The sequence below is a fragment of the Channa argus genome, chromosome 3 (genome assembly GCF_033026475.1).
Source record: "Channa argus isolate prfri chromosome 3, Channa argus male v1.0, whole genome shotgun sequence".
NCBI lineage: Eukaryota > Metazoa > Chordata > Actinopteri > Anabantiformes > Channidae > Channa > Channa argus.
Genome location: NC_090199.1, coordinates 14,499,881 through 14,515,510, shown reverse-complemented (window position 1 = coordinate 14,515,510; position 15,630 = coordinate 14,499,881). Strand labels below are relative to the sequence as shown.

The 15,630-nt window shown below is 39.0% G+C and overlaps 1 protein-coding gene across 5 annotated transcripts in view; it reads right to left on the bottom strand.

Moving 5' to 3' along the window:
* Positions 1 to 15,630, bottom strand: part of dlc1 (DLC1 Rho GTPase activating protein) — a 73,078-nt gene that overhangs the window by 30,057 nt on the left and 27,391 nt on the right. The window contains exon 1 of one of the 5 annotated variants that reach the window (XM_067496890.1): positions 13,527 to 13,983. The exons of the other annotated variants lie outside the window; for them this stretch is intronic. Within the exon in view, the coding sequence (XP_067352991.1) occupies positions 13,527 to 13,656 (130 nt within the window). The 5' untranslated portion in view covers positions 13,657 to 13,983. Of the gene's footprint in view, positions 1 to 13,526; positions 13,984 to 15,630 lie in introns of those variants that run through there. 5 annotated transcript variants of the gene reach the window in all.

Genomic DNA, 15,630 nt, shown 5'->3' with positions numbered 1-15,630 from the left:
AAAGCCTATATAAGTAATTTTTCTCCCCTTCTTTGCAAACATCTCTTCTTTGATGGCTACCATCTTTGAAGTATGCCAGAAGGTAATTGTGTGGAGTTTGTCAAATTAAAATAATGATGTATTTAAAATATTTAATCTAGAACAAAAATAATGGGAAAAGGGTCCGTAAGAATGTAACGTCGGGCATCATGTTCAACTGTCCTGGATAAGGGCGGAGTTTGTATATTGGCGTGGGTATCAAATGTATGCCAACAAGCTTTCAGCACCAACGAATTATGGGGCCTTGGGTGGAATGAGTTGACGAGCCCTGCAGCAATGTTGTGTTCTGTGTTTATATGAAGAACAAGGTAGGATTGGGTGGATGTTCCATGTGCCAAGGGAACAGAAGACAGATGACAGGGTGGAAAATGAGTGCAAATGTGTGTTTTGTGGATGTGTATCTATCCTTTTTCTGCTTGTGCATTGCTGCGTGAGCACGTCTGTATAGTGCTAACAAAAGAAAGTGCACAATTCTCTTTTCTATTTTCTTTCCTGTTTTTGACTTTTTGTGAGGGAGTCCTAGACATGTAGAGCAGAGACCAAATTCCAAAGTACCATATGTCCATTCTTTCTTTACGTGCAGAATCATATAGTGAGTAACGAAGGAAGTTCATGCTTTAGTCTTCCCTGCCCTGACCCATGACCTCCTTTGAACCCTGACCTCTTGCGAGCCACATGACAAACCATGCAGACATCTAGACTGTCATGAAAAACACAAACCAGGTTCAGCAGGGAGATTAGCCCTAAACCAGTCTCCTTTTTGTATTGAACAGGTTTGAATTCTGAGTAGCTTCTACTAGGTCCCAACTTCTTTGAGCTCTGAAGTCTTGCGCCATTTTTCAGAAGATAAGATGAAAGAGTGGAGATCAAACAAGATGGGCTAAAGAACAGATGGACCACGACAAATCCTATACAAGAATCATAAAAAGGATAGAATCAAATTTTCATCTCCTATAGACTGAAAGTGTTCTAAAGTTTTGATACTACTCCAAGACAAGTCTTTCGTATTTTGTAGGTTTATTGATGACAATTGTGTTTATTCTACTAAGATAATGTAGGTGTGTGTATTGTGTTCATAGCAAATGTACTGTATTTACAAAATATATGCGTTAAAATAGGAAACACTGTGTTCTGTGCTTCAAAAAATTATTAAACAAGTTATTCTATTTGTAAAATTTGCAAATCTTCCAGTGACTGCTCACATGTACAACACTTAAAATGTATTTTACGTACTTGTCTCTCATTTTTTGCTTTGTGTGCAAGTAGTTTTCTGCCCTTTAGTTCTAGTCTGACAAATCACAGCAGGAAGGCAGTTGTCAGCCAGTACATATTAACTCATTCCTCATATGACAACCTTGACCTACTAAACTATACATGAACATGAGACTTCAGATATATGCCTCGGACATGTAGTTATCAAGGAAATTTGAAATATTTATTGTCTCTGTGCCTGCGCTAACCTACGTCTGTGCTGACGTTTATTAGCATGCTTTACATATTTTAAGGTAGCCTTCTCTAAACACTGACCAACAAGGAAGGTTTTTGATATGATCAGGAAGGGCCTTAGGTCGGTTAGAAAATCTAAATGTTTGTCTTTATACATAGTTGACTCAGGTCCAATCTAAGGAATCTGATCTTTTAAGCCAAATACAAATAAGAAGAAAGAAGTTAGTGTATGTGTTTCCCTGTACATGGAGAAGGCAGTATTCTCTACATATGAAGCGGACCAAAACGTAAACCGATATCCAGTTGAACTGTGAAAAGTAGGGCTCAACACTTCACTGGCCAACAATTACCTCAAAGCGTGTTTTATGGACAAGTTGTGCTACCTTCCTCAGAATTAATGATAATAGGAGGATAATAGGATTTCCTTATATACCTAAAGTGTACATGGTCACTTAGATATACTCAACATGAAGATATATCTCACAGTTGCTTTATTTACTTTAGGACCTAATGAACAGCAGTGATGTGTTTGAGGGAAGGGACACTCATTTGTCCCTTGGGGATGATAGCTCAACTCCTGAGTATGGGGGGGGGGGCTAATACCATCCAGCTGGAACTTGGCAGGAGTGACCGAGCCTCCATATGCCCAACAGACTGAGCTCTGTCTCTCATCGTTGATTCTTCTCTGTTTACATGTTCCCCCCAATCCTTATTGTATGAAGGAACAGGAGTGTTCAGGAAACTTAACAGGAAGGGGGAGTTAGAAACGCACATATAATCTGAACAACATTGTCATCAAAAGATTGGTGGTCAAAATCAATATGGCAGATGTGAGAAAATATTATGTTAGCGGTAGGTGTGATAAAAAGCAATTAGCCAGGCCACAATACTGTATCAGTACACAGATATGAGCTATGGCAGCTTTAGTGGAAGCTGACTAAAGGAAAATATTAAGAACCTAAAAAAGCGTCACATTCCTAACGACGTTAAGGACCACTGTGTTATCATATGTTGTGTTATAAAATGTTACTTTGAATTAACATGGCTGTATGTCATGTTTGTTTAGAGTAGACGTAAATATATTTCATAGGATAATTTGGCATTTTGTTCTACTTGTAGGACCAAATAATTGTTCAGGTCTTTAGGTATTAGGCACCATGAACATCTGTACCAAATGTCATGAAAAAATAAAAACACCATCGTAGAATTATGAGAGAAGGCTAGGAATACTGAATATAAATACAAAATTTCAAGGCAATCTATTCAGTAATTGGTAGCATGGCTAAAATTGGGTCTAAATAATCAACAGTTTAGACTTGCATCCAGCATACTTGTTATTATGTACATACTACAAAGAGTTTTTTGTGTACATGAAATCGGGTTTAGGGGTGTTTGCATTCTTGTTTTCTCAGACAACTAAGGCCTTGTGTTAAGATGATGTGGGCACAGAGAGATCAAACAAGTCACTGAACAAAAACTGTTTCAGACTTTAACAACTATAAAAAAATAGAACACCCCCCCCCCCCCCCCCCAGTCTCAAAACTGTCATGCTCATAAGGCACAGGTATTTAGGTCACACAGGAATCTCTGTTAGAAAACACTGGGCGTCAATCATCACTTCAGCCAACATTTAACCTTCATTATGGTAACTTTACCACAATACCTTGTTCAGAATTTTATGGATGTGCTACTAAAAAATGTGATCATAGATGCTGAGGGAAACTTTGTGAACTGAGTTTCAGCCCCCCAAAATGCTGAACACACAGTATGCTCAGTGACCCTGACCTTAACCACACACACACAGACAAAGACATTAAGTTGTCAAAGTGTCACTTAGCCAACATGCTAATGCTAAGCGCTTCAGTGCTTGTATTATTACCAGCTGTATGGAGTTAAAGTGGAGGTTGGCCTGGACACAGACGATGACAACACTCAGCCAGTTTGGCCATTCAGGCTGGCAAAGGGGTTATGATCCCTGAGTGACTACAAGGTGAAAGGTCACTGGCAACACCCCTTGATCAGAAGGAGAAGGGGACATTAAGTGGCTGATCAGTCCGGAGAGATTATGTCAAAGCGCCATGGAATGAGTGGAGAACAGGACAAGAAATAAAGGTTGACTTGTCAGTTATCTTAGAACTGCTTAAAATAGGAAATGTAAACCAAAATGAATAAAGTACCGCGCTTGATGCTGATTTGATGGTAGCCCAGAGCACAACTTCTGATGGATCACAATGTTGCCTTCGTACAAACCTTTCCTTTGGTATTCTTAGAAAAGGCAGTTTGGACTCTAGTCTTAACAGTACTGTCTCAGTACTCTCAAAGTAACAGAACTCCCTAATCAGAACAGTTGAGGCCTTTCTCTTGGAGCAGTTCAGCACCAGACATCTAACCAAATTCTTGTTCAGTTCAAACTATTCTTGGAATTCCAAATTCTCACAACTGACTATCTCGTCTAACTGCCAGCAACGGTTTTGTCATGTCATAGCCATAAAATTTACAACCTTCTGTATCAGATCTAACAAACCGCCTGGGGGACAGTGAAAGCTAAGGGGTTTACTCTAAACGTCGTCCTCTAAATAACGCTGCTTTTGTCCCTGACATGGTTTTAACTGTTTGGGACCTGCGAGTCCTGCAACATGATGACATGTGCAGCATGACAAGTATGATGGGTTGGATAAAGGCCTTCAAAAGGAGGCCCATATGCAACGGCCCCCTCATAAAACACCAGTCACTTACTGGTACAAATGAACAGTCAAGAACCAGGTCACACATGAGATGGTCATACTATGTTAAGCAGGCTTCCTTAAATGCTTTTTCTGTATTCTGGAAAGCCATCAATTCAATTTTCCTCACGGTTTCTTTTTAAACAAACCCATTCTCTACTCACCTCATCCCTTAGTTTTAGTTGTGTAGTTGTGTGACAGAAACTTGCTCTGGGAACATATATGAGGAATGCAAGTATGTTCTTGATCATCATGTTTAAAATACAGTTTAATAGTCTTAAAATATTACATTACATTACATTTAGAGGCAAATTAAACACTGAAGACACATTGACACCTTCCTATTGGTACTGATGGGCGAACCAAAAATCTAGAGGACAAAGTCACTTTTAGCATTTTCTTAAAGAAAGTTAAATATTGTCTTTAGCTTTTAAATGACTTTACCCAAATCCAAACATCTATGTAAGTTATATTTGTTGTCACCAACATAAAACAGAAACGCATCTCTTTGCCATATAAGATAAAATTGTCCATAATATGTGTGAGGAAAACATGTGTGTACATGCTCCCAATAAATAATACATGGCTTTAAGTAAACTGGTAGATCACTGAGATGCTGAAAAATGTCCTGTGGTGCCTGAGGTCTGGGCCAACATTTTGATTATGTCTAACTGCTTCTAAGCATGTATCATTTAGTGTGGTAGCTGTTAGCATGACTCTGTTCTGTCAATATAGACTCTTCCTCTTTGTTGGGTACACCTGTACAATTTAATGCAATATAATACAGCAGCTCTGACAGGAATTCAACTATTTTTCTTTTTTTGTTACTATTACGTATAATTTCTCAGTTTTTATGTTGAAACTGTCAGAAAGTTGATAATTCTACTATGTGTTTATTATTGAGATTATAGCCAGTATTGTATTGAGATTATTGTCCCTTTAATGTTTTGGCCACCCCATTTAAAATGAATAAGGGGGGCAAAACATTGGAAGCACCTCTTTATAAGGTTGTAGCTAATGAAGTGGCCAGTGAGTGTGTGCTTGCTTCAGAAACTATTCAGTGCTTCACTTTTTCACAGTTCATTGTGTTCTAGACTGAAATTTAAAATGCAGTTTTGCCTATCAATCACTTAACATCCCATAAAACAAAGTAAAATATAATAAACCAAACTTCTATTGGTTCTTGGCACTCATACATTTTAGATTTGAGCCAATTGTTTTCTTGCCAATGGACAAACCCATGCCGAGGGATATCGGCTTGTGTTTATGTAATCCATTGGCACAGATTTAAATGGACAAGTATCATGGGTATATTTCTATTGGTTGTTGTTATTATTGGATATGTCTTGAGGCTTATCCTCCCAACCAGAAACACACATTAAAATATCTGGTTCTGTTTTCTTTTTAGCCAAACATTGAATTTATCTTGGCCACTCCCATTAACTCTGTCTTTCCAATAAACATTATCACAACTAATTGCTCAAAAACTGTAAAAGAATTTCTCCAATCAATCAAACAATTTGAAGGGCCAAAAATACCTGAAAGACTAAAGGGATTAGCCCAAAATCTCCTGTGGACTGACCAAGTAAATTAAAGATGGCTAACCCACTGAGACTAGCTAGAGCCACAAAAAGCATCAGACACACAGGAAATGAAGGGCCACTGGAGAGTAAACAAACAACATACCATGAGATCAGGCACCCCAAGAGGCATTTAAGTCACCAGAGATGAGAGAATTTTAATGGGGCACTAAAACTTGTTCTAAGTACCCATCTGGAAGAGGTTCCTCAGGAATGTGGCGGTTTTATAACTAATGGTCAGTGACGAGTTGTCATGCCATCATCCTCTCGTTTCACATCACAAGTTTTGTTAGGCTGTGATTCACTAATATGGACAGGTACTAAAACTCAAAAAAAGACATTTCGATAGCTTTATTATTTTCAACATTATATTATATACTTAGCATTTTAACTTAAAAACCTGATACACACAAATCTTTTACTTGGTCACGTGTCCTTCACTGCCTTTTGCAACATCCAGTGCGATGTGCAACACACTGGCCTGACATCTATGACACATTTATGGAGTAACTATGATCAATTCAGTCTCTCAACATATCATCAAACAAGTCACTTACCCTAAAACCCCAATGTCTTGATAAAGAAGATTTCTGTCCTTAATAGACTGAGGGCACAATTGTGTTGTGGAAGTCCACATTGTTTGTAGACATGTACATTGTCAGCATGTTATAGCCAATTTCACCTCTTGGCACATTTTCTCTATATTTCTCCATTTTCTCTCCACTTTCTCATCTGCCTCCCCACTCCCCAGCTTTCTTAGTGACACTACATGACTGCCCTCTAACCCTCACACAGGCACTCAAGCTAATAAGAAAAGCTCAATATGCCAACAAAGCAATAGTGCTCACAACAGCACTTACACCCATTCTGCTGATGAAGGGAGGAAAGGTGTAGGAGTCAACTGAGCTCAGAGTCTGCAGCATAAAGTTGGGCTTTTATGACTCAGAGGAAAGAGCAAATTCCACAATGTGTACAAGTGTTTATCCCAAGCTTTGCCAGACTTGAGAGTTCTGTTAGTGCTGGCTCTGCATCTCTCTCCATCACCACACAATGTCAATGGACACTTGACATAGCAAGCTCATTGTTCCACCTCAGTTATATGTAGATGTTTCAGTCTGTGAGGGAAGAGTGTTGACTCTAGTTCTGTGCTACACAACCACATAACCTTCCAACTACAAGAGTGAAGCATGGGCAGCAAATGGGACAATGAGAAGTCAAGAGCAACATCAAGTGGGCTACTTCTGCTCCAGCTAAAAAGTGCTAGATGCTACACTTAAGTGAAGAGGGGGAAGAGAATCAGAAATCGGACAAAAGGCTGATTAAGAATCTTCACATTAACACAGAGTTTGAGTTTGGCAGTGTACTACAATGTTTGCTCTCTATCGCTGGTGGTACCAACCACAACAAAATATTACGAATCGTAGAGACAGTCAACGTGGCCTTTATGTTGTAAGCTCCCTTTCGGCTTCCTGTATGTGTATTCATAGCTTCAAATTTCACTAAGGACAGAACAAATCAGTCATGGCTGGATCAATAAAACAGAGAGGACTCCTAGAATGAGGGAGTGAAAAGATGCACTGAAAGAGTTCTTCTGTTTAAAAAAAAAGCTAAAGGAGAAAGTAAACAAGTTTGGCGTGAGCTTGCTGGAGTCACTGGGTTTAGCAAAACATTCCACAGCCTTCGAAACAAGCAGCCTTGTGAGTGCACATGGGCAAGAACAAGGGGGCTCTAAATCACTGAACAGAAAAAGCATTGAAGGACTCTAAGTCAATCATAACTTCACCCTCACACACCAACATGTCATAATAAACGCCTACCATTTAACCATTTACCTATTTAACAGCAGGATAATTGATCAGAATAACCTGGACAAACAATGACATGTATTCTACATAAATATGCTTTTACTGTCATTTATTGGTTTGCTATATGTTATGGTTAATGTAAAATAAAAAGCCATCTGTTGTTCAGGTAGGTTCTTTTAAAAAGACACCCAACAGCAAATTTTCATCATAATAATTTTCATACAAATGCCTCTTCCCAAAGTAGGGAAGTATTATGGCTCTTTTGACATATTTTTATAACCTCCCCCAGCAGCCTACTGTACCTATATCAGATTCACCTTCCTTGTTCGCCCACAACCAATTAGAATACTACCTAATGAATAATGCAAATTCCCTTAAACAGCATCCATCTATTCATCCATAAATCTGTAACTACTTATCCTGTTTAGGGTTGTGTGTGTGTATAAGAGTGTGTGTCATAGGGCAAGAGGCAGGGTACACCCTCGACACGTTGCCAGGGTTGGTCTCAGGGCCAACACAGAGGAACATACACAGACAGACAACAAATCACATTCATACCTCAGGGCAATTTTAAAATATTAGTTGGCATTTGAAGCTAAATTCTAACATTGTGCTTTACTCCTCAGTAAGTATGTATATAAGTTACATTTGCACTCAGCATAGACAGGAAAAGGCTGTTCCTGGCATGTTTGATTTCACTTCTGAGCATGACATCACAATAGGCACTGTTTCAAAACTGCTCACCCTTGAGGCTGGAATAAAAAAAATTGAGACAAGAAAAAGGGCTATGGATGAAATCATCACTGCTACTGAGCTTGCATGTCAAGAGATCCAACTTAATTTGGTAAGACTGTGTTGCACTGGTAAGTGACGTTGATTTAGGGATATTGACATGCCCAGAATCAAGAATGATCCTCCACACTTCAATACCACAATTCCACATTGTGAATTTTTGTAGAAATATTTAATATATGGTCTATGGCTGATACTGTCAATATCTCCCCCACTGAAATGAATACGAAAAGAAAAACATGTTTTCTTTATTTCAAGCACTGGGTAAAAATAAATGTAAACCAAACAGATACAGGAAACATCGAACATGAGACAGAGAAATACAGTATGTCCCCCGGCACATGTCCCATAGTCATGTCTGATCAAGCTTGACTTTAATGTTACAGTGCAAACACTCACAAGCTAATGCACAAAGTCTGTTCATGCTTTTAGGCAGGTTCTGAATTACTCACACACTAACACACCCATATAAACAAATGCTGTGAGTTTATGACTCTTACAGTAGTTCAAGTGTGGCATGCTCTACCCCTGAGACACACTGGACTGAAAAACAAGGAGATAACCCGGAAACATTGTTCTTGGCCTATTTGTATCAACTGAATAGGATGAAATGTCGATTCGAAAGTAGTAGCAGTTCATCTGCCTTGATAAAATAATAAAGAGGTGCTATTTTTAGACACAAATTGAGTAGTTCGACCTAAATGTGAAGGCACACAGAAATGTGATGTGCCAAGAAGCGAACTGGTGCTTGAAAATAACATCACAAGCTGGTTTTGAGAACGAGCATCTTAAGAAACACCAGAAGTACCACAAGATAAAACATCCAAGCTGATGTGTTTTGGGAAAAAAGAACTTTACTGGAATGAAACATGTTTGTACAAAAAACACAGGTACATCAATGGTTGCCAACACGATAAAGACCATGCTGTTTCCAACAAACAGCGTAGCATAACAGGACAACAACCAAGCAGCCAGGTACTTTAAGAGGGAGGTGACACAAAATGAGCAAAGTCCTGTATTCATTCCTATTGATCCCCATTTAACATGCTCTTTGTCTTGAAAATATCCTGAGCTAATTCAGCAAAAGACACATCCATATTTCATTTGCATGTTTATCTACAGGACAATGACTGATGAACTATTTCTAGGTTCTATTACTGGTGTGAAAGTATCTTGTTGGAGCTAATTTGTTACATGGTAGCCTGATGCGTTTACATTCAAAGAGATGTCTGCTGATGTCACACTGGTGTGTCCTTTCTGACTTCCCTTTTGGGCATTCATGAGGCGTAAAATGGCCCTGCTGGGTCCCTGCAGTGTTCTGTAGGGCCACAATAGGTCCAGGACACATGTGTAGTTTAACAGTAGGCAGAGCCTGAGTAGACCGGAAAAAGTCTATGGACCTCCCACTGGCCCACCCTTAAGTTCCAAACAAAAGCCTGGTTACCACTTAACAATACCACATTCATACTCAAGTGGTGTTACAAATACATGCTAACACTCAAACGCTAGCACCAAACTTATACAAATATGTTTTTTGTATACCCAAACACAGATATTTGTATTTATTTTACTCAAATATACTTATGCAAAAGAACAGAACATTTTATGACCTCCATCTCTTTCCCCAGATGTAGTACAGTTTTTCTGAAAATGCTGAAGCCATCACTATGACCAAACCATTCTATGCAAACCATTCAAACACCTCACTGGAAATACACAAGACTTTATGGATAAGCAAATTTTGTTCCAAAATACTTTAGTCCAAATGGATACATACTGACATGCTGTACTGCACTGCCAGTGTATCTGTTACAGTACAAGGCAGGTTGTTGTTTGCCTGTGCTAGTGTGGAAAATATTTGGTTTTAAAAGAACTGACCTGTTCCCACCAAGATTGGCTGAGTGGCTTAGCCGCGGGTGTGGTAAGGCAGATTTGGAAGTGCCGAGGAATTTTTGGCATTTGTTTTGGCATTAAATTGTAGCTCTAATAAGACTTGGCACAAACACAAATAGGCTGAACTGTTTTTAGCTTTAGTTAGTTAATGCACACACGGAGGCATCTATAAAGTCACAGTCGCCTTTTATGAAAGTTGATTTTAACCTATTTCACTTGCATACAATTAACAAATAAACAAATCCAAAAAATGTTTTGCTTAGCATTTAAAAAAAAAAAAAAAAAAAAAAAAGTGCGGGGAGGGGTGGAAACCAAACATTAGGACCACCTCATCTTATAATGGACTCCAGTATGACTCCACTACCCACTTGGACCTCAATGATGAAAACATAGTAGATTTATCACCTTTCTGACAGTTTCAACCTAAAAACTGAGAAAATATAATCTTGTAAAAGTAGAATGCATGGCAGAGCCACTGTATTGGATTGCATAAATTGCTTAGGTGGTCATATTATTATGCCGGATCGGTTTAGCTGCTTTAAAACCTGAACCAGTGTTTAGACAGCATTATGCAATATTTAGGAATTAGCTGAAATGTTTTAAGCCAAGATGAAATTAACCAATCTAATAGGGCTATTAGGTCGGGTAATTCTGGTGGTTACAGAATAGTATTAATCTGTAGCTGGTAGCATTGCGAAGTGGATGGTCTAAAAGGAGAGCAGAATTAACCTTTACCTTTATGCAATCTGTGCTTACATCATAGCCCAATTCTACAATAGTGGTCCACATATATAAATCAGGCAAAAAACTAAATTTAACATGAACAAAAACAAAACAAACAGGCAGAAAATACAATTAGTCATACTGTTTTACAGTGTTCAGTTATCCAAAACATGCAAGGACATGACACATCTTATCCTATGGAAACCATTGGTAATTCCCTGAAGAGCTCCAGTTTACTTAAGACTTTTAGGGTTGAGTGATTGTTATGAAAGACATTTTGCAATACACTGTATTACTGTGTATTTTGTCCACTGAATTAACCCCTCTTCATAAAATCGTTGCTATCTGGATGACAACAAAAGCTACTGCACTAACCTCTACACAACTAACATGCACGGTCGGCTCAAAACAACTGTGTTCTCAAACATGTTTGACAGTACACCTTAGGACCTGATTTGAGTCTTTAATGAGCGGACTAAATGAAAATGGCCCTTAATGAATGGACTAACAGAAATTCTTTGTAGACAGATTCTGTCTTCACTCTTTTTCCTGTACTATCTGCCTGATTCCAGATGCCCTCTGACCTCTCTACACGTTTAAACACTTTAAAACAAAGCAGAAGGCATGCCACTCATTCCAGGATATGTTCCTTTATTCAGTCTTTGCATAGTCAAAGTAGGGATATTAAACATACATCTCCTTTCAAATCAATAGATCATATTATTAAATTACACATTACATCTTTTTCCTAGGTTGAGAAGCATTAAATCTACCATCATAAGATGGATCATGGAAATTGTCAAGTACAGTTTCTGTTAGCATCCTGTTTAAATGTCATAGCTTTTTGACCTTTTTGATGATTTTGCCTGTACACAAAGTACAAATATTGATGTGAAAGTTTGTTTCGGTCAGTGAATAAGCCCAAAGTTCTCTGTCATGTTTATCCTCTTCAGCTATAAACAAGCTTAAATATGTGATGCGAACACAGGGATAACAAGGGTGGGAAATGTCAACAAGGTTATTGGGTTTCAGGATATGTGATGCTGCACAGAACTGGCATGCAGTCCTTGAGAGCATGCAGCAAGTGTTATTATCTAATGAACATGTGACATAAAAGGTCATATACCCAAAATCATGTAATTGTTACGTATTGTAGTAAATAAATATCACATTATAGCATCTTAGCTGATTTTTCCAAGGCACTTTAAGTCCATTTAAACTCAAATAATTTATATACATATATATAACATTTTTCAGTGTCATTGTATAGCATGATATGTTATATATAAATATAAGGCATAATATATAAAATACAGATTACATTTTAATCAATGATTTATAATTTAAGGCAATTTCCACATTGAAGTGTTTTATTGTTGTTTCACTAGAGGTTAAATGCATGCCAAGCTTACATGGTCCCAAACATGCTGACTATGAATTACAGCTTACTCAGTACAGTACAATGTGTTCTTGAACTCTGTGGTTGGGAACACGCATGCATACATTCACACAGTCACTGTGTCTTAGTTACACTTGTAATGTCTGCTAAAAACAACGCAGGGATCTGCCTACATCTTGAAAAAAGACAAAGACAAAGTGGCAAGCTAGGGGAGCTGAAAATAGATCCTGTTATAATTCTTTGGTCCACTCCTCCACTCTTCTCTCTTTCATGTGGGCTATGTGGCAACAGCCTGAAACATCCTGGACAATTTTTGTCAGTGGATATTTATCAACCGGTCTTCTCTACTTCAATGGAGAGGTTAGGCCACAGGGCACTGACCCCTTGATTCAGTGGTAAGATTTCAAACACTATGCAGCCAAAGGCATATCAATCAAAACCGCTCAAGGATCAATACATCCCTCTTTGATTTGGCCTGAACCTGCAGTTTATATCAGACAGCTGTGGCCAGCGTCCTTCAAAAGCAGGTCTGTTAATACATTTTTATTGCTGCTCATACCAGCAGATAGAGGTCTGTCTGTATTATTTAGAGAAGAGCTGTTTGAGAACCTCATTAGATATACGTGGGCCAAAGCCAGTACTCAAGTGAGTGATGTAAAAGCAAGATGGGTAACACTTCCAATCTCACATAGAGAAATGCATCCAAGTGTGTTCTTATTCTACAAAAACAAAGCCGATGTCACATAAATCACAAAAACAAAATCTCACGATGGCACACACCTGACAACGATCATCGGGGCCAGGACACAGCTGAGCTTTGCAATGCCTTTTTCACTGAGTTGCAGCATTCTCAAACATACATGCCGTGTAAATGCTGTGTATCGATCTGTTTGTCAGAAATGCACTTCACTTTGCAGAAGCCCGGTAGTGTTTCTTATCTTCTCTCTCAGACAGTGACAGTGCATTTTTCCCATCCTGCTGCACATCTTAATTCTGACACCCAACATGCTTGGAGTGAATTACATCTGTATGCCGTGGAACAAAACATGCACTTATACACACAGGCACATGCAAAATAGAGGCAAACAACACATAAGCTGCATCAGTTACTGCATTTGTCACTTACCTGCCAATCGATTCTCTCGAGCATTCTTGCTGAGCATATCTATGGCTTTGGATGTGGAGGACCTGATGTGGTCACTGAAAGACCTCTGCAGCAGCAGCAGCCTCATAGAACGAGACATGCCGATTAGCATCCACGCAAATTTAGCTACGTCAGAATCCTTCCTTGTCCCCACACCTGTTCCTGTTCTTGATAAAGTCAACAATTGTGCTTTTGTGCCTTGTCAATTCAGCCTCTTTCCACTGCTCCTTTTATTTTTATCCTTGACAATATGTATGTTCAAGCAATCCATCTTAATCTGACTAGTTCCTGCATCTATCTAGGTTTGGTGTGGTTCCTGTCTCTCTCTCTTTCTTACCCTCTTCTGCTCCGTCTGGGCTGTACACTCCCATCTGCTGCAGCGAGGATCAGTGCGGTAACTGCTGGGACACATCCAGCCAGTGCTGCAATGCTCATATTCTATTCTGCTAGAGAGTGAGTTTGAGGGTGTGCATGTGTGTGTGTGCATGCGTGTGTACTTGCAAGTGTGAGCAAGTGCTTTCTGACACAAGCTATAACGCTCTGTGAATACGTGAGTGGCTCAGTCACAAAAAGCCTCTCTCTCATCCTGAGTTATCTCATCTTTTTTTGCCTCTTCTCTGTCACCTTCCTCCTCTCACCCACTCTGTTTACACCAGCCCTACCCCATCTAGACACAGAGAGCATCAATGCCAGTTATATAACCCTCTGCCCAGTCAGCCTGTTTGTTATGAAGTCCCACCTGTCCTTGTTCACTGACACCTAAAGACGTCACAGACTCAAAACAAAAAGACAGGACGTGTGATGATGTAGGAGTCCAAGATAGGTTTGACTTAAGCTGCAGAAGGATAAATGGTTCTTGTTAATAATAAAAAGTGTAATTTACTTTTACCTCTTCCTTCATTCCTTATACACCTCAGACACCTATTTATTTTCCTACAGCCAATGAGTACATATGGTATTCGTTTTGTAACATAATTTAAGCCATGGACATGAACAAAAGCAGCCCAACGGAATCCATTTCTCCAGCTGCCGCTGAGTTGATCGTATAATGCTGATTTAGCTTCTATTAAGCAAGAACAAATCTCTGGGGAAGTTTTAGAGGCTTCCAGTTCATCGTTTCTGATTTTATGCACCACAACTTTTCTGTTTGCTCAAAACTTTATGCTTACTTGTTTCCAGATAAATGCTCCGATAAACCCATTATATGGTACCTGTCACAAACATGGGACTGGACCCAAATACAGGACCACATAACAGTTCCAATCATAAACTTTTTAGATTTATTAAAATATAGCACAGGTGAGTACAGACAGTCCACTGCAGGATAATCATTACAGATATGTTTCTGAACAGGTAACTAGACAAACCAGGTGGATTAACAGGTATGGTAGCAGCACCATTAAAAGTAACTTTAACTGGTAATATGTTGGCAAGATGAATATTAGTAACTTAGTAATTAGTAAATTAGTAATTTTAACATGGTAGAGCAGAAAACAATGACAGTAAAAAAATAATAGCTCAGCAAAGTTAATATGAAAAAACCTCCTGATACTATTTATCATCTAAGCCAATATATATTGGCAATATATATTGGCTTAGATGACTTCAGAGTCAGACATGGAAAGAAGGGGATCCAGCAACAAAATCTAGGTAACCTGATTCACTGAGAAACTAAAGGAAGGAATATTGGTGCTTAAACTCTTGACTTACTCTGAGAGAGGGAGTGCTCTGAGATGTACAATGAATCCAAACAATGCAACACAAGAAACAAACAAAAGGTACTGCGAACCGAGGCAGTTCAACGGTCCAGCAAAACTAAAGTTAATCAGTACAAAGGGGAAAAGTACCCAGAAAATCATGCAGACAACTGGCAGCATTGCTGGCATAGTCAGGGGATCCCAGGAGTGGTGAAAAGAGTGGAGACAAGGACAATGGGTGAAGCTTCATGGAATGAAGATCTGCAACTATGTGCAAAGCCATGACCAGAAAAGATGAACCCTCCCAATGAAAGAAGGAAGAAGCTGGTCAAGAACACGCTGAGCTAGCACAAACATGAGTGAACACAGAGATGACAATGCTAGACACA